Consider the following 18,526-nt stretch of genomic DNA (forward strand, 5'->3'; position numbering starts at 1 on the left):
AAAGAACCAACTTTAAAAACGAATCTAAAATCAATGACACACACACATGATCTTTCCGGTTCAAACAATAAACCATACAGAAGTCATGATAGAAAGGGAACTAATCATTTTTTTACTTATTTGTAAATAAAGATAACAGCCATTAGCTTCAGACTTCAGCCCACTCATTAAATGTTAAGAAAATGTTGAAACAAACAATACTTGTCTCATCAATGCTGTGCATTACCATATGAGGTTTTCCATTTTTGTAGAGGATTATAAGTCAAGAGAAACACCTACCTCTTGAAGGTTTGGGCGGATTAGTATTAAGAACGGCGGAATTGCCCCAGGTAGTGTAGAAAGTGAAGGAGAAGAATGCTGAAATTGAATGATATTTTCATTGAATAATAGATTCAGGAACAAATGAATTGACAGTACATTAATGTATAAGGAAGAAAAAAGAAAACAAAAATATTTCTTTTTCCTGTGAACAATATTGATATTGCTGCTGTGCATGCTAATAAATAATATCGCCACCTTACTCCTCTCTACAGATTGCATCCTCCGCGTCACAAGTAACTTTTGACTCTTTTGGTACATCTCCTACATCTATACTGCACATATCACCACAAGAGTTGTTCTCATCACATTTCCATGCATTCCTCTTGAACCATGGTCGGTGTATTTTCTGCTGTCTAAAGTACCTCGTTCCCAAATCATTGGAATCACCCTTCAATCGTTTACTTATGTGTTTATCGTCCTCAAACAGTAGGTTGGAGTCTTCAGAGTTAACACCAGTTGTGCTGGGAATCATATCATCTGAGCAACAATTAACCATACCACTGGTATCCCCCTGCTTAACTTCAGCAGGCTGATCAATTATCATAGCATTAGTTGTATTAGAAGGTTGACAGTCTTTGTTGTCCCGTGGATACGGGGGTAGTGGAGGAAATGGGTTGAAAGGCATGCCAGGTGCAGTGACCCAACACTCAGGAAATTCAGCATGAGGTGTTCCATATTGCTGGGCAGACCATGGCATTCCATATGAGACAGGCAAGTGAGAGTTAAATTTCTCTTTTGGATGACCAATAACTATATCAGAGGGGCATCCAGAACGGCTTGCATTTTGCAAGGCAAGATTACCAGAGTTTAGGGAAGCATTTAATGAACCTACTGGACATGAAAACCCTGGTGGACCATCCTCGGGAATGTTCTGGCTTTCACCGATAGAGCTCATAACAGCATCAGAATGCGAGTTTGTATCGGCTGGTTGATCCCATCGGCTTTTGCGCTTGCGTTTTTTAGCTCTTTTGATTTCAACCCCATCTAGAGACTGCACAGGACAGCCTTCCCAGGTTTCAGCATCTACTGGAGTTGTCATAAGCATCGCCTGCTGACTACAATCAATTGCTTCTGTAGTCCTTAAATCCTGTTCATGCCTCTGACTGTGTGATGCTGAAAATCTGTTGCACTTGAAACTTCTGTGAGATTCCACTCTGTTATCATCCCTGTCCATATAGCCATGTTTTCTGGCGTGTCTGGGAAACCATCTGTCTCGGAAGTTTCGAGCAATTTGATGGACCTACATGTGCAAACAAAACAATGAGAAGACTCAAAGATTCAATTCCTTCCTCCCAAAACAGATTTATGCACATGGTTATAAGAAAAATCCTCAAAGTATATTTCTTGGCACTCATGTACACTATAGAAATGAACAAGTTAACATAACAGATACCTGTTTGTCTTCATGCTCTGTCAGAGAAAGCATTGACTCTCTAAAGCTGAAAACAAAAACAAATTATTAGTAAAAGAATAGAAGCTTAGAGAGCAGCAGAACAATTTCATCTAAGTTATAAGGAAGAAAATAAGGTAATTCATTTGCAAGGATAAATAATTACAACATCTCTTCAAGTCAAAACAAAATTGCAAGTAACAACAACTAACAAACTAAAGAAGGGCAGAAAATTTCAAGTTGTTTCCAACAATAAACAAGTGAAGATGGTATCAATAGAATTAGAATGAAACAAAAGCCTATGTAAATGAGACATGAGTACCAATGAATTAACAATCAATTCCATCCTAATCGGAAGAATATATCTACAAGACTGACATTCTTTAATATTTCAAGCACAACAGGAATATCAATACTTATTGATGACTACTAAAAATATGTCATGTTAATGTAATGCTTATGAATAAATGCAAAAATAAAAAATAAATAAAATCTAAGATTATACATCTCCTTGTAATCCCTACAATATTTTTTTGTCATTATACTTAAAATAAGCTTGAGATACTAAGATATTAAGGGTAAGTAAAAGCCCAACCATTTTAATCATTTCGGAATCAGGAATATTATAAATCATTAATTGATTCAATTCCCTCCCAAAATATGGAATAGGAAATGTTGATGTTAACATATTTCATGCTTCCAAGCACTCAACAATAACGTTTTTTGTAGCTTATGTCAATCATATTCATACAAGCCACACAAAAAAGGGTGATGAAGAAAAAGTCAAATGAAAACTGCTACTAAATTTAGTGTCAGCATACAACAAACAAACAAAATTTAACAAATATTACAATTGCTTCAGTTAATTTGGGGAGAATGATATAATTTGAAATTTTCTGACCTCTCCATTCCATGACAAGGAGGACCACCATTAATATGTTCAGATGTCAAAATCTTGCTTGCTTCTAGGAACTCCAAGACCTGCAAAAGAAAGTTGATCAGGCAAGGGCCAGATATTTTCTTGATACTCAGAATGAGAGAATGCAGAAAGGAGGACAACAAAGAAAAGATTGGGATCTACCATCCATCAACTTATTGAATAATATGATCAATAATTACAGGATTGAACCTTCCCTACATTCTAATATTGAAACTCAATGATTAGAGAAAATGACCAAAATCAAGAAGGGGGAATAAAATATTTTATCATCATGCAAATGTCAAAATATGGTCATTGAACAAAAGTTGCAAAATATATTTTTACGTTTCAGGTGAATAGAACAAATAGCATCATAACAATCATATAACATACAGAATTCAACACAAATTTAAGTCTTTTGATGGGAATTTTTAAGAGGAATTCAATTTTGAAGTGGATTTAAAATACCATATATCTGGTGGAATGAAAATGTTCAGAGCAAAGTTAGAGTAAAAAAGGAGTGTTTCAAGGAGTGGTCTAGGTGTAGAAATTCTGAAACTTGGGATAAGTATAAGATAGCTAGAAATGAAACCAAAAAGGCGGTGAGTGAGGCAAGAGCCCAAGCTTTTGACGGACTATACCAAGCTCTAGGAACCAGGGACGGAGAAAGATCTATATATAGGCTTGCTAAGGGTAGAGAGAGGAAGACTAGAGATTTGGATCAAGTAAAGTGTGTTAAGGATGAAGAAGGCAAAGTCTTAGTGCATGAAAAAGATATCAAGGAAAGGTGGAAGGTGTATTTCCACAACTTATTTAATGATGGATATGGATATGACTCTAGCAGTCTAAACACAAGAGAAGAGGACCGGAACTATAAGTACTATCGTCGGATTCAGAAACAAGAAGTAAAGGAAGCGTTGAAAAGAATGAGTAATGGTAAGGCGGTGGGGCCAGACAACATACCTATTGAAGTGTGGAAAACTCTTGGAGATAGAGGTCTTGAGTGGCTCACCGAACTCTTTAACGAAATTATGAGGTCAAAATGCATGCCGGAGGAATGGAGGAGAAGCACGTTAGTGCCAATCTATAAGAACAAGGGGGATATACAAAATTGTGCAAATTATAGGGGAATCAAGCTCATGAGTCATACCATGAAATTATGGGAAAGAGTGATCGAACGGAGATTAAGAAAGGAGACTCAAGTTACTGAGAATCAATTTGGTTTCATGCCGGGAAGGTCGACCATGGAAGCGATTTATTTATTACGGCGGGTGATGGAGCAATATCGCATGGCCCAACAAGACTTGCACTTGATTTTTATTGACTTGGAGAAAGCGTATGATAGAGTGCCTAGAGAGATTTTGTGGAAAGCTCTAGAGAAGAAAGGGGTTAGGGTTGCATATATTCGAGCTATCCAAGATATGTATGATAGGGTATCGACTAGTGTTAGGACACAGGGTGGAGAGTCAGACGATTTTCCCATCACAATTGGTTTACATCAAGGGTCAACCCTTAGCCCCTACCTTTTTACCTTAATTCTGGATGTCCTCACGGAACAAATCCAAGAGATAGCGCCGAGATGCATGCTTTTTGCAGATGACATAGTCCTCCTTGGAGAGTCGAGGGAGGAGTTGAATGAGAGGTTGGAAACTTGGAGACGAGCTCTAGAAACACATGGCTTTCGCCTAAGCAGAAGCAAATCGGAGTATATGGAATGTAAGTTCAACAAAAGAAGGAGGGTTTTTAACTCAGAGGTGAAAATAGGAGACCATATTATCCCTCAAGTCACACGGTTTAAATATCTTGGGTCTGTAATACAGGATGATGGGGAAATTGAAGGGGATGTGAATCATCGCATTCAAGCAGGATGGATGAAATGGAGAAAAGCATCGGGGGTGTTATGTGATGCAAAGGTACCGATCAAGCTAAAGGGAAAGTTTTATCGGACTGCGGGTAAGACCGGCAATTTTGTACGGAACAGAATGTTGGGCGGTCAAGAGCCAACATGAGAATAAAGTAGGTGTAGCGGAGATGAGGATGTTGCGGTGGATGTGTGGTAAGACTCGACAGGATAAAATTAGAAACGAAGCTATTAGAGAGATGGTTGGAGTAGCGCCTATTGTAGAGAAGATGGTGGAAAATAGACTTAGGTGGTTTGGGCATGTAGAGAGAAGACCGGTAGACTCTGTAGTGAGGAGAGTAGACCAGATGGAGAGAAGACAAACAATTCGAGGCAGAGGAAGACCCAAAAAGACTATAAGAGAGGTTATAAAAAAGGATCTCGAAATTAATGGTTTGGATAGAAGTATGGTACTTGATAGAACATTATGGCGGAAGTTGATCCATGTAGCCGACCCCACCTAGTGGGATAAGGCGTTATTGTTGTTGTTGTTGTATTTAAAATACCATATATCAAAATGACATTTTGGATATCAAAACCAAAGAAATTTTAAAATGATTGAAATTTTACAGGGTATTTTTCAAGTAAAATGGAAAGAATTCAAATAACACCTAAAAAAAGAATTTAAAAATTCCTTCATGCTTCCACAGTCTCACTCAGAAACTTCGGTGTGTGCTATATCTTTGCAGCCCCTCTCTCCCTTCTGCGCCTCTATCTCTTCCTCTCCCTTTCTTTTGCATGCATTTTATTTAAATTCCTTAAGAATTCTGAACTGAAATTCTCTATCCAAACACTACCTAAGGATTTCTATTGTTCAGCAAGAACAATAATAGCATGTCATGATAAATAAGTTTCCAACTGCTCAACCAGTGTTGTTAAATGGCGGCCATGGCGGCGCCATGGCGGATTTTCATGGCGGTTTTTCAAAAAAACGCCACCGAATAGCGGTGGCGTGACGGGTTTGGGATGGCGGCGCCATGGCGGCCGCCATAGCCATGGCGGTCGTGGCGGAAAATGGCGTCCCTCCCGCACCCCACACACGCACCCAGCCGCGTCCCTCCCGCACCCCACACACGCACCCAGCCGCGACACCCGCAGCCGCACGCGCACGCAGCCGCGACGAGCTCCGGTAGCGACGCACCGGCACAAACGGCGGCGACGAGCTCCGGCTGCGACGAGCTTCGACAGCGACGCACCTGTCACGAACGGCGGCCTGCAGCGAGAGGTTCTCGCGGAGAAGACGAAGCTGTCGCGAAGAAGAAGAAGACGTAGGTTTTCTTAGTTTTATTTTTGCTGTTTGACACCCCCTGTTTTCTGTCTGCAGCTTTTTTTTTCCTTTTGCTATTTGACACCCCTTTTTACTTTTAACAGTCCCATTTTTTTTTCGTATTTGACACCACAATTTTTTTTTTCTGTTCAGTCCTCTTTTAAATGGCTGAGTTTATTTGAACTCTTTAATGAGTTTATTTGGTGTTGGTACTTGATTATTGTATGAACTCATGAAACTTTTTTAGTTTATTTGAATGCAATCCTTTGTTTTTTTCAATTTCAATGAGTTTATATATATGTTTTTTTTTTTTTTGGTCCGCCATGACATCCGCCATTTTCCGCTACGCCATCCGCCATATTTTTATGGCGGATTTTTTACTTTCCGCCATGAACCGCCATCCGCCATTAACAACATTGTGCTCAACAAACCTTCCCCATTTTAGTATCATAAGGAAAGCACACATACTCCTTTAGATGTAAAAATACACATCTTATGATTCAATGATATGCAGTAATTTAAAATATATATATATATATATATATATATATATATATATATATATATATATATATAACCTCTCCAGACAAAAGGAATATAACAAACAACTAAATTATGAGTAATTTCCCAAGCACCTTAAGAAGCTTTCGTAGTATTGGAATTTTTTTGAAGTCATGCCTGTACTGCTTCATAATGTTATGTAACATCTGTAAACCTGGAAGGCAACACTATAATTACTTTTCAACACAACCAAATGTGCGATGAGTTTTACACATTTCAGATATATAGGGGGGGAAACTACATTACATAGAAAGAAAATATGTATTACCATTTTTGTTAATTATATCATTCAGCACTGCTCTAGATTTTGTTTTCAGAAGGGCATCAAGGATCATGGAAAGATCTCGATTGCTGTAACCAAAGTTTAAAATTTACTTTAGAAAGTATTTCATGACCATGAACCATGATAAAATATGAGTGTATAATGTGTGCTTGATGGAGAAACAGAAAAGGCAGAGAAGAGAGGACCTTTGAATAGCTTCACCATTAATTCTATCACCTGATGCCACAGTGAGAAACAAAAGCTTCAAGTACCCTTTGGTGGCATCCTGTTACAAAAAAAAAGGGTGAGGGCAGTCAAATGGTGAAAATTCAAACATAAAACTACCCAGGTAGCTATCCCTGTAATACCTCCAATATAAAGGCATTCAAGAGCAAGTAATAAAATTGAAAAAAGAAAAGATAACAGGAGACACAAACTATTTCTCATAACCGATTACAAGACAAACATAAATTTAAGATTTTTTTTTGTCTGTAACATAAATTTAAGATATTACAGCAGTAGAGGCTGATGTCCCTTGCTTTGTTGCATAACCAATATTAACTGTGGGAAAGCACACTGTAGCACACATGCATGCACTAGCTACTATAAATGTGCCTATTTAAAATATTATGTTCACTAAGCTACTATAAATGTGGGAAAGTACGTACTTTTCTTTTGCTTATTCCACCATCTCCATCCAGCAACTCATTAAGTTTCTCCTGAACTGCAGGTAACAAAAAGCTTTATCCATTATAATTTATTTTAGTAATAATGTTACCAAACAAATGAGGATGACCAACCTGCTTCAAACCGTCCATTGGAAGAACCTTCTACTTTTTTGTGTTTTATAGATGACACCTGTAATCGATTGGCTGTCACCTCAGTTTTAAGGCCATTTGGAGGATTAGCATGAACCTTCCCCTTTTTAACAGAACCATTTAACTTAGGAGTCTTCTTGCCTCCAATTATTTCAGACTTGGACTCCCTATTACTACCAGCAGAATTCGGTAACATTTTGCTGACAGTTGTAGGGGGAGAAGTAGTCTCTAATCTTTGAATGGAAGAAGTTTTGTCTGCAAACTCTGATTCCTTTTCATATCCTTGGTGTACAGAAGGCATGGGTTTGCTTGTTACATCCTCCATTTGTTGAGAAATTTCTTCATCTCTAACAGAAGATGGTAATTTGCCCTTTGAATCCTCCATTTCTGCTGAGCTGTGCAACAGAGAAACGGCAGAGGCAGGGTTCATAGAACTCTCTTTCTCTGGAGAACCATCTGAATCTATAGCAGTTGTAGGATTTTCCAATATATCCCTGTCTTTCAACATATGTTTAGCAGATTCTGTATCAACATTATTAAAATACTTGGGTGTAGGTACAGCATCTTCAATTTCACCATCTTTGGTAAGCATAACAGGTTCTGGAAATTCTTCTTCTGAATCACTTTGAACTATCAATTCAGCATTAAGTGGATCACCACCACCTATATAACCTCGACAGTTAGACGAACCACAATAACATTTTTTGGCAGCAGCACCAAAAACCCTTACATAGTTGTAATCGAATGTCAATTCTTCATCCTGGGGAAGGTGGAGGTAAACAAATTCAGCTTAGCACAGAATAATACTTAAACATGCTTAAAGCCTAAAGGAAACAATTAAGGTTAGCAATTAGTTTCATATTTCAATACTAAAAGGTATGAAAATAGGACCTCCAAGTCCTCCAAACTATCAACACAAATCTACTAACAGAAAAAAAGAGCTATAACCATTAATCATCCAACCTTCTGTTCAATTAAGCATTTCTGACTCAAATGGCCAAATATTTTTATATTTCATCAGTAGTGGAAAGGTGGCATAACTAACAATTTTAATACTTGAAGTACAAAATTAAGTAGATTCACATTTTCTCACATATTTGATAATCACAAATCATAATACACAACAGACATGGACTCAAGAAAATAAATTGAAGTAACTATTTCAAACTTCCAAAGTCACAATTTGAAAAGTAGAAGCAACAATGATCCACATCAAAAACTGCAAGATCTAGTGGAATTAACAATACACACACACACACACATGAAAGTAGTAAGTGAAGGCTGAAGGCACACCTTCTTAACATTCCTCAATGCAAACAGTCCAATACAGATTTCCCCATTCACCATCCACTGTTGCAAAAAAGGATCAAACACAAGGTCAAGTGATAGAAAACAACAGAATAATTATGAATTTCATACTCCGGGAACTAATAAGTGCAAAATGGCATTAAGAAAATGTTCTGGAAAAGCCTAAATCCACATTTCCTAGTATAAGATAAGCAGAATGCAAAATGTAAAGCTAGCAAAAATATAGTTCCCAATATTATTATTTTCAAAAAAAAGCTTCTCTAGTATCATAACCTTTCTTTAGTAAACCACAAAAAAAGCAGGTAATAATAGTATAATACTCACCTTTTCTGTCCGACAATTAGGATCACAACTATGATTAATGAAACGCCCCAAGTTTCCTTTTGCACTTGCATCTATCACCTGAAAATAAAGAAATGTGAATGGCAAAGTAGAAAACAACTGAAAAACCTAATAATAATAGGGATACAATAACAAATCATGCTGAAAGAACCACAGGACACCATTCCCATGTCTCAACTGAATTCTCGGAATAATTATGATGCAAATAGCAAAAAAAGTGGAAAATTTAATGTGATAACTATCCAGATGAGTTGATAAGTTGTCCAGAATCCAGATACAGGCATGTCATGAAATGAGCTCAAAATAAACAGACATCCCGGATTAATCAACACTAGAAGGCATGAATAACTAAAAAAGCTATCATCAAGACAAACTATATTTTGTTGGTTCTTGGTATTACTTCATCAATTCCAACATATTCATTCACACAAGCTATGTTAGGACAGACGGGTAAAAGGACATTTGCTTGGAAAAATAAAGAACGGTTCATGTTAAGAACAATTAGCAGGAATTACTTAGATAAATAAATAGGGGGATGGAAGGGCAAGAGGATCATTCTAAATTGCCATTTGTTGGCATTTGAGAATTGAGCAAGTGCTGAGCAATGAAAGGGGAGACCCTTTGAGGAGAGATCTTTCTCCTTGCTCTGTTTCATTTTCAATCAAGCAATATAATCATTATTTTATTAATTTGTTTTCTCTATTTCCATTGTGGATTCCCACCAAGTTATTGGCAGAAGTAAACCAGAACATTCCATTTAACTTGCCACTAACAGTAAATTACCAAGACAATTATATTGCTAACAAGATACAGTTCACAATCAATTATAGCATGGCAGAGTAAGTGACGCTTCAAAGGCATGGTTTTCATATTGAGGTGGTTTCTGGGTTCCCTAATTTGTACAGGGACATTTCTAGGGGGAAGGCAGTATGGGTTACATGTTGGGTTCTTATAAATTACTGTAGCACCTAGAAGTCAGGAGATATAATGCAAAAGAATTCTATTCCCAGAATATAACTTTCTCCACTTTTGTTTTTCTTTGAAGGAAGGGAAGAGAAGAGAATTTCCACAGCATATGCATATGGAATGCATTATATGAAAAGTTAAACTACAACTGCTATCTAATTTTGTAAATAATTATGTTGCGTAGCATGCTATCATGAACAAATCTGTATGTTTTTAGCCAACCAATTAAATTTTTACTTGGCAAAAAAGAAACAAGTTGTTTCCACTCAAGTATGCAGATACAGGTTAAACTCATACCTCACTACCATTCAAGGTCATAAAATAGAAATGCCGATGGCCCTTCAAAGCGTACTCTCTTTGCCGTGCCTCATACGTTTGCATATCAAGCACCTGTTTGGACCATAAATTGGATATACAACACAAATCACATCAATGCCCCTACATAGAATAGCATTGCAAATTCTAACTCTATAAGATATAAATTAATCCATTAATTACAGAATCCAATCTGCTTAGAATAATCCTTCTCCTCCCTTAACAAGAAAAGTAGATTGTTAGACATAAGCTATTATTTAGCCCCAGCCTACATGCATAGGCTATCAGGTTGAGTGGATCAAACCCATAAAGAAAAACCATGTCCTTTGTCCATGAAGCCCAATGGCTTTTTCACATGTGCTACACTGCTACTGCATTAGATTAATATAACATTCTTTGTTTACTACTAAGCAAAATGTTAATAGTTTTCCATGGCTCTTAACCGCTATTTAAAGAGCATTAGAGCAATTCAAATCATACAAAAAGAAGCGAGACAAACTATGTCCATCTTGATGATACACATGGTAGTGATTTATTAAAAACTAAATCAGCCCCCTCCCCACTGAGTGCAATGCCAATACATCAATTAGCAGCATTACATCATATAATATTTTTTTTCTGCAGCGAAAAGAAGAGAAAGGAGGATGAGGACACAAACAATATATCGGGGGAAAAGAAACAAATGAGAAGAATAGAGTTGAGTGAGACAAATCTAACATAACTGCACCTATAACTCCATAGAAGGTAATATTCGTTCATCCTTTCCCAAAAAATTCAGCTAAAATATGGAACCAAAGCATAATATGATCACAATTTTGATATTCAGTCTCAACGGTCAATATTTCATGTATCATAACAAAATAATTGTTAAATTAGTATAGGGATAATAAAAAAAAAAAGAGAAGCATTGTATGTGTTACCTCTCCAACGTATTCAATAAGAAACTGGCCTTGAGCTACATCCTCAATTGCCTTCAGTCCGTAACCCTTTTTCCCACATTTAAACCACTTCAGGCTAGCATACTTGTGTTTTTGGAACTGAAATCAAACATTTGTTCGGCAATCATGCCATTTGACAAAAAGACCAAATACTAGTATATTTTCAATAAATAAAAAAAATCAAGTTTATAAACCTGCTGGTTGGAACAACGGTCCCCACATGGGCAGGTTCCTTGCACACATTCGATATTAAGAATCCGATTTAGACATTCATCCCCACAGCCTAACTTTCCTCCTTGAGATGGCTTGCAATGACATACCATTATCTGATACAAGTTCAGAGGAGCCATGAATCAGGAATATAAATCTGATGCACAAAGTTGCAAATTCCAAACAAACTTAATAGAAACCTAAGCGCTATCCACCATATAAATCTCAATCAAAATGCAAAATAAAACTATTAGTGACTGATGTAAAAGCAAAAGAAAGGCCTATATGTAGCAATTGGAAGCAAGGCATCAAAGTATACAGTTCCTCATCATACATGAGAAAATAATATAAGGTCAACAATTCATCCATCCTCTGCAACTACAAAAAAGTTCAATTAATATTTAGCAGGGGGTCATGGCCCCACCAAATTTTCTAATTCGCTGTCTTTTATATGAATTTTTTTATATAAAGAAAAAAAAATCAAAATTTTTGAAGGTGGATGAAAGAGTTTTATCAAAATTCACTCAATTTTACAATTTAATTTGAAAAATCTCACACAGCATATAGATTATGTCTTCGTTATGCAAAAATTTACAATATGATAATAATATAAATAAATTTATATCAATAGGAAAACTTAACCAATATTATTACAATACATAATTTTTTACTTCAAATAGTAATTTTATGACTCAAATCTCTTGGTTTATAAGGGAATTATTTTTGTACATATACATGCATTATACAGTGACTTGAAGACATTTTCTAGTTGTGCTGATATAAGTCCCATCATAATTATTCTTCCAAATTTAGTAAACTTGCTATATGTAACTTGTGTGTAGGCATCTATGAAATTTTGAAGTAATCTTACATAAAATTACTATATATGTGACCCTATGTAATAATCGGAATTCTAAATTTATAAAGTGATTATTGCCCAACATATGAAATTTTACAATAAAAGATATAAAAGTTTCTTTCTAATTAATATTTTATGTATATAGCCACCCCAACTAAAACAGTCTAGCTTCACCATTGTGTTTAGGTATATGCTCTACATGTCGATCAACTCTGATTCAGATGGGCTTTCATGATCTTGTGAGAGAGTATTGTAAAAGGAGCAGTTACCTATTTCACAATATTTAAGGGGGGAAAACAATAACGCATATGTACTTAAGAAAGAAAGAACATATGCATATCAGCACATTAAGGTCTAAGTCATAGAAGGAAACCATCATGACCAGTTTCACATTTAAGTACGTACACACTAATCCAACATGGTCACTAGTACACTAAAACATATACATAACTATCAAATTATGTAATATGATAATAATCATTTGTAATAAATTAAAAACCAGAACAATCCAGGACCTCGTCAATAGTCTGAGTTTTATGGCTACGATGCAGAAATTCATTGGTCAAAATATTGGTAAAAGTTGACTCCTGGGAAACTGCAATGCATAAAGGAAATTAAACATCAGACAATACGATAAAATCACATTCCTAAAACAGTCTAGCTTCAAGCTTAAATTTCATTTTAAAAATAAAAAACTCCTGGGGAACTTGCTAACAAATGTAACATACCTATAGGTGGCCAATATTCTAATTCCTTAAAATTTTTGGAACCTTCATATGCATCTTCTTCACCCGAGGCATCTGATAATCCCAACTCCGCATTAATCTCTGCATTAGACTTTTCTTGAGGGATAGCACAATCAGCAAAGGCTTTATCACTGCTGTCCTTACATGTCCTTCAAAAGAATATCACCCATGACAAGGTGCAAGTTATTTAAACTGGGAATATTATGAATAAGGCATTTGCTTTATGTACCTCTGTATGCAAAGACATAAGAGGATTGTAGAAATATAAATCATGACTAGTTTTACAACTAAAACCCAGATAATGACTGATGTGCATGGTCAATTAGTTACAAGTGAAGTCAATTGTGAAAAAATATATTACAAACAAATACATGATTATATCATATTCTGCCTCTTCAGCTTCTAATAAAAAATTATAGAAAAATAATAATGAATAATATGCATGAAACATGGTATACCAGGTGCAGTTAGTTTCATCAATTCGGTCTGCAAGCACAGCTGGAATTCGCCGCCACTTGTGACAATCATCACAACGCACCCATGCATTACGGGGTGATAGAATTTGCTCCCCAAAACCAACACCAGACAGCATGTCCAAATTAGATACATTGACCGATACTCTGTTGTCATCAGCAATAATTTTTCCAATAGCATCCAGCTTATGATTTCCAGCATTTGCTTCTAAGAGACAAAAAAACATCCTATTTATATAACTAACACATAAGATAATGAAATGATAAAATAAAGACTTAGATATTCATGAAGGACACAAGGTCATTCTCAGATGAATCCAAAATGCAAAAAATAATATCACATATGATGCTGTTTATTTGACACAAAAAGCTACCTGGATGTGGGCAATCTTCCACTTCACATGTAACTTTAAGAGAGGCACCTTTTCCCTTGACTTTGCTCTTATTAATTGGATTTTTCTGTTTCTCCTTGCATGTACCAGCAGTAGTCTTTTTCCTGCCAGATGAGTCAGAAGCTTTAGATTTGGTCTTGCTAACTTTACTAGGTCTAAGACTTTTAGGTAGTTTACGCCCCAAAGGTCTTGCAGATGACAGCATTTTCTCAGAAACCAGGGAATCTGAAAATCCATGGTCAACAGATGGTTTATTACTTGTCTTAGCGTCCATATGATTTTTAACTTTCAAAGCCTCGACGGAGCCTCCAAGTTCGGTCTCTCCAGAATGGGGCAATAATTCTGGGGACAATTCTTTACTGGTCACAGATTTGCTTATCTCAGTGGGCAACTCCAAAGAGCTAAATGCATCCCTGCAATTTTTCTTACGTCTGTGATTCTTTGAATGCTTAGCTCTACTATTCCCACGTGGACCTTGTGATCCATCTTCAGTGATACAATTACCAGAACAAATAAGTTTCTCTTTCTTCTTCCCTCTCTTACTGATGGTAACATTCAATTTAGAATTTAATTCTTTAGAAGAACCTAAAACAGCATGATGTACATCTTCTTGATGTCTTTCTCCAATCTGGACTTCGGGAATTGAATTGATAACTTCAGAATCAGGTGAGGTTCCAGGATCCATACCCTTATTACTCATAGGTTCAATCAATGCTTCAACCACCTTCTCAGGAGGAACAGCAAGACAAGGTTCCTCTGCATCCCCATATGACTTCTCTGTTATTTCAGTAGTTTCTAAGGGGTTATTTGCAACTTGTTCATTTAGAACAAGACCATCCTTGCCCAGGTCATTACTGAAAGATTCTGAATTTCCCAAAGCCACCGCATCAGAAATTTTATCATCAGCATTGCCGGCTACTTTCTGAGAACCTGAATCAGACACCAAGTAAGAAGCAGAAGCCAAACCATCAACTGACTCTGGAATCAAGACATTTGAGCAACTTAAATCAACTTCTTTCCCAAATTTAATCTTCAGACGAACACGAGTAGTTGAAACAGAACACTTCTGTACTGAACTCAATGAGGTAGTACTTGCACCATTCTTAACCGCTTTCCCACTTTGACGCTTGCTTCTAGCCTTCCCCAATTCTTGGCACACAGCTTCACCAACTCCAAGCTCATTATCTTGCTCAAAAAACTGTTCAATATTCCCAATCAATCCCCAGACAGAAGAACGAGCTGGTTTGGAGAAACAACTTCTTTTCTTTCTAGCAGCCTCTAAGTTTAGCTTCATACCCCCATTTGAATGTGTCACCTTGGTTTTGTTCTTGCAATTTCTTGAAGCCTTTTTGGTTTGTGTCTTACGGCCAAATTTAGTTCTTCGACTATCCCTTAGAGAAGGTAACGGTATGCTTTCAGTGATACAATCAACTTCAACAGCTTTTGTTCCATCATTATCCATCTGCCCTGGATTGTTAACAGCATTATTATTATTAATGGAAACATCATCACCCTTAGAATGGAGATCAAGAACATCCTTTGCAGAGCAGTTGGTAATTAAAGCAACAGAGGGCAGACCTGATTCAGGAGAAAATGGTTTTCTAAAGGTAGAGTTGGTAGTTTCCTCTGAGGAACAGTCCTTCAATTTACAGAAATCATCTATTTGCAGCATGTCATTCTTCATTTCACACCCTGGATCCAACAGGGCAGGCTCACAAGGAAAACCAACTACAGGTGAGCTCGCAACAGTCTCCTGGCAATCTAGAGAGGATGATATTTTTATACATGAATTAATGTTGATGACTTCTTCATCAACAAAAGCTTTAAACTTTTCTTCACAAGTACTATTCTGATCCTCAATATCTTTCTGATCACATGGCTGATCATTTGTGCTCTCTACTTTTGCATCTGTACATAATGCACCTGATGGTGGCCCTGATGGCACTTCCATAGCCAGAGTAGGAGATATCTTCCTGCAAGCATCAGTTTCCTCACCATCTTTCTGATCACATGGCTGATCACTTATGCTCTCTACTTCTGTATCTGTAAATAATGCATCTGATGGCACTTCCATAGTCGGAGTAGGAGATATCTGCCTGCAAGCATCAGTTTCCTCACCATCTTTCTGATCACATGGGTGATCATTTATGCTCTCTACTTCTGTATCTGTACATAATGCACCTGATGGCACTTCCATAGCCGGAGTAGGAGATATCTTCCTGCAAGCATCAGTTTCCTCCCCAATTAGAGCGTCACATTTTTCAACTACATTCAACAAGGGATCTGGATTTCTCATAATTTTCTCCTGCTCACTTTGCTGGTTGCAATCAACTAGCAAGTCAGCCATGGATTCTGACTCCAAAGACACTTCGCAATCCCTGAAATCAAGTGCATGACTGAAAGCATCAGCAAGAACACCAGTCTCATCATTTTTGCCTTCCACGACATCCAAATCATCTCCTGCAGCAGGCAATACGTCACTCTTATTATCCTTCTGCTCATCCTGTTGAGCACAATGCCTCTGTGAATCCTCTGTAATTAAGGACCCTGACTCATCATCCTTCTGCTCATCCTGTTGAGCACAACGCCTCTGTGAATCATCTGCAGTTAAGGACCCCGACAGCTGATCAAAGATACCCTCATCCTGAAAATTTCCCTCTGAGCCACTGTTTACACAGAGAACTTCAATGCTCCCACAAGAAACACCCAAACAATTCTGACAATCATCCTGAGTAGATTTCTCCAGTGGCAACAAATCAGCATTTTTGCATTCACTCGCCAAACCCAAACCCTCTCCGGACCCCTCGGTAACATCAACACGTCCTTCAGAACTGACACGGTCCCCTCGCAGACAACCATCAGTCACAGTGGAGAGCTCAACATTAGAGTCCACCACATTGTAAGCCTCTTCTTCTAAACAAGACTCCTGCACAGAAACAACCTGCTCTTGAACCTCTGAGCACAAATGCTGCTGCTCAATTACAAACTTTTCTGAGGGATCATCAATGGCAGCAGATCTCCCACACGACCCCATTTCAATCATTCAAAAACCATCAACGATAGAAACACACAACCACTAACCCGCCGTCACTCTCTGATTAACTTCAACAAAAAAAACAAAACGAGAAAACGAAGAAAGGTAAATGAATCACCACAATGCATCACCAAATACCTAACCACACAACAACCAAACGAAACGGCAACTCGAATTAAAGCAAAGTAGAGAAGAACACTACCTCCACGTGAAAACCATTGCCTGCAAAGAAAACCCTAGAAAGCGGCATTATCCTGATACCCTCTGCACGGAAAGTGAGGGAAAAATTAGCTAAAGAAAACCCTACTTGCAGAAAAATGCAGACGCTGTCACGAGTTCCTAGGTGCAAATACGCTACGATAATAATAATAATAATAATAATAATAATAATAATATAAAACCAAAAACGAAAAATTAAAAAAAAAAAAAAACAAAAGAAAAAAGAAGAAATTGAGAAAAGAAGATATTACCTTGTTCTCAGGATGTGCGAGATTGAGGATAAGGAGGTTAGGCTTAGGCCTTTTTCAAGAATGGTTGTTTTCCAGAAAATAAAAGATAATAAAATGAGAAATATTCTTTTCTTCTTTTCCCACTGGGTTGAAGAGAGAGAGAGAGTTGGGTCTGCGTCGCGCGCAGAGGAAAGAGAGAAAGAAAGAGATGGTTGGTGAAATTGTCAACGAAAACAAAAATAAAAACCAAAACCAAAACGGTTTGAGAAAAACAGCACAAACAAAAGAAAAACAAAACCAAAGCGAACGAGAGACACTGCTTCCTTCGTTTCTTTCCGACCCAAGCAAGATTTTTTTATTTTTTTTCAACTATTTGTTTTCTTTTTTATTAATTATTATTTATAGTAATTAGTAATACTCTGCGAGGACCTAAATTCGATGTTGATTAGACCGTTTTGCCCCACGCGCCTCTCAAATCATTCATCAATGTTTTTCTCTCTTTTTGTCCCTCCTATGACACGTCCCTAAAACCTTGCCACCCATAGTTTTTTTTTTCCATCAAATTTTTCCGTTTATGTTTTGGAGGGGATTAGATTATAGAAAAAAAAAATAGTGAAAATTATGTAATTAAATATGGTAAAAAGAAAAAAGAAAAAGAAAGCATCCTTTTGAAGGAGATTTCAGATTTGGGATACCTGAATCCTCGCTTTGTTCATTTTCGTATTAATATGTTTTTTATCGGTTTGTTTGTAGTCTGTGCATATCTTCTTGTTGATAACTTTTTTTGTAATTTTTTTAATGTTATTGGCTACTTATTATTATTATTATTATTGGCAGAGGGATTATTGGCTACTACTTATTATTAGTTTCTTCCTATCACAAAACAAATAATTAATTCTCCACCAAATCAAATATACACTCGGTGAAGAGGAACTAGGATAACATTCACTGCATTGTTTGGAATGGGAAAAGCTTAATGATTATTAATAATTTTAATAAATGACTACCTAGTGACTTTTGGTTTTTGACAAATAAATCCTCTAAGTTTTGGAATAA

At 36.8% G+C, this 18,526-nt stretch overlaps 1 protein-coding gene across 4 annotated transcripts; it reads right to left on the reverse strand.

Annotated features, from left to right (window-relative positions):
- Positions 1-358: 358 nt before the first annotated feature.
- Positions 359-17,846, reverse strand: LOC100778307 (histone-lysine N-methyltransferase ASHH2). Of its 4 annotated transcripts, none has more exons than XM_041015065.1 (20): positions 17,492-17,846; positions 17,224-17,285; positions 16,560-17,089; positions 13,970-16,490; positions 13,581-13,803; positions 13,105-13,271; positions 12,892-12,971; positions 11,502-11,633; positions 11,290-11,406; positions 10,352-10,444; positions 9,071-9,148; positions 8,732-8,788; positions 7,421-8,198; positions 7,289-7,344; positions 6,827-6,906; positions 6,627-6,709; positions 6,433-6,512; positions 2,613-2,692; positions 1,715-1,760; positions 359-1,561 (listed from the first exon to the last, which is right to left on the reverse strand). In XM_041015065.1, the coding sequence occupies exons 3-20, from the start codon at positions 17,028-17,030 to the stop codon at positions 518-520; spliced, it is 6,186 nt and encodes a 2,061-aa protein (XP_040870999.1). In that variant the 5' UTR covers positions 17,031-17,089; positions 17,224-17,285; positions 17,492-17,846; the 3' UTR covers positions 359-517. The 4 variants fall into 4 exon arrangements, with proteins under 4 accessions (XP_040870999.1, XP_014630462.1, XP_006578955.1 ...); XM_014774976.3 differs by having other exon boundaries at positions 13,970-15,454; positions 15,566-17,089; XM_006578892.4 differs by having other exon boundaries at positions 13,970-17,081; positions 17,492-17,845.
- Positions 17,847-18,526: the final 680 nt, after the last annotated feature.

This window comes from Glycine max, chromosome 4 (genome assembly GCF_000004515.6).
Source record: "Glycine max cultivar Williams 82 chromosome 4, Glycine_max_v4.0, whole genome shotgun sequence".
In the NCBI taxonomy this organism is placed as follows: Eukaryota; Viridiplantae; Streptophyta; class Magnoliopsida; order Fabales; family Fabaceae; genus Glycine; species Glycine max.

Bases quoted from the DNA above. Each gene is read 5' to 3' on its own strand.
- LOC100778307 (XM_006578892.4), bottom strand. From the start codon at position 17,030: ATGATTGAAATGGGGTCGTGTGGGAGATCTGCTGCCATTGATGATCCC. The intron at 10,445-11,289 runs GTAACACATACA...TGGTCCAAACAG, and splicing joins TTATTGAATACGTTGGAGAG to GTGCTTGATATGCAAACGTA. The intron at 6,710-6,826 runs GTCCTCTCTTCT...CTTTGGTTACAG, and splicing joins AATGGTGAAGCTATTCAAAG to CAATCGAGATCTTTCCATGA.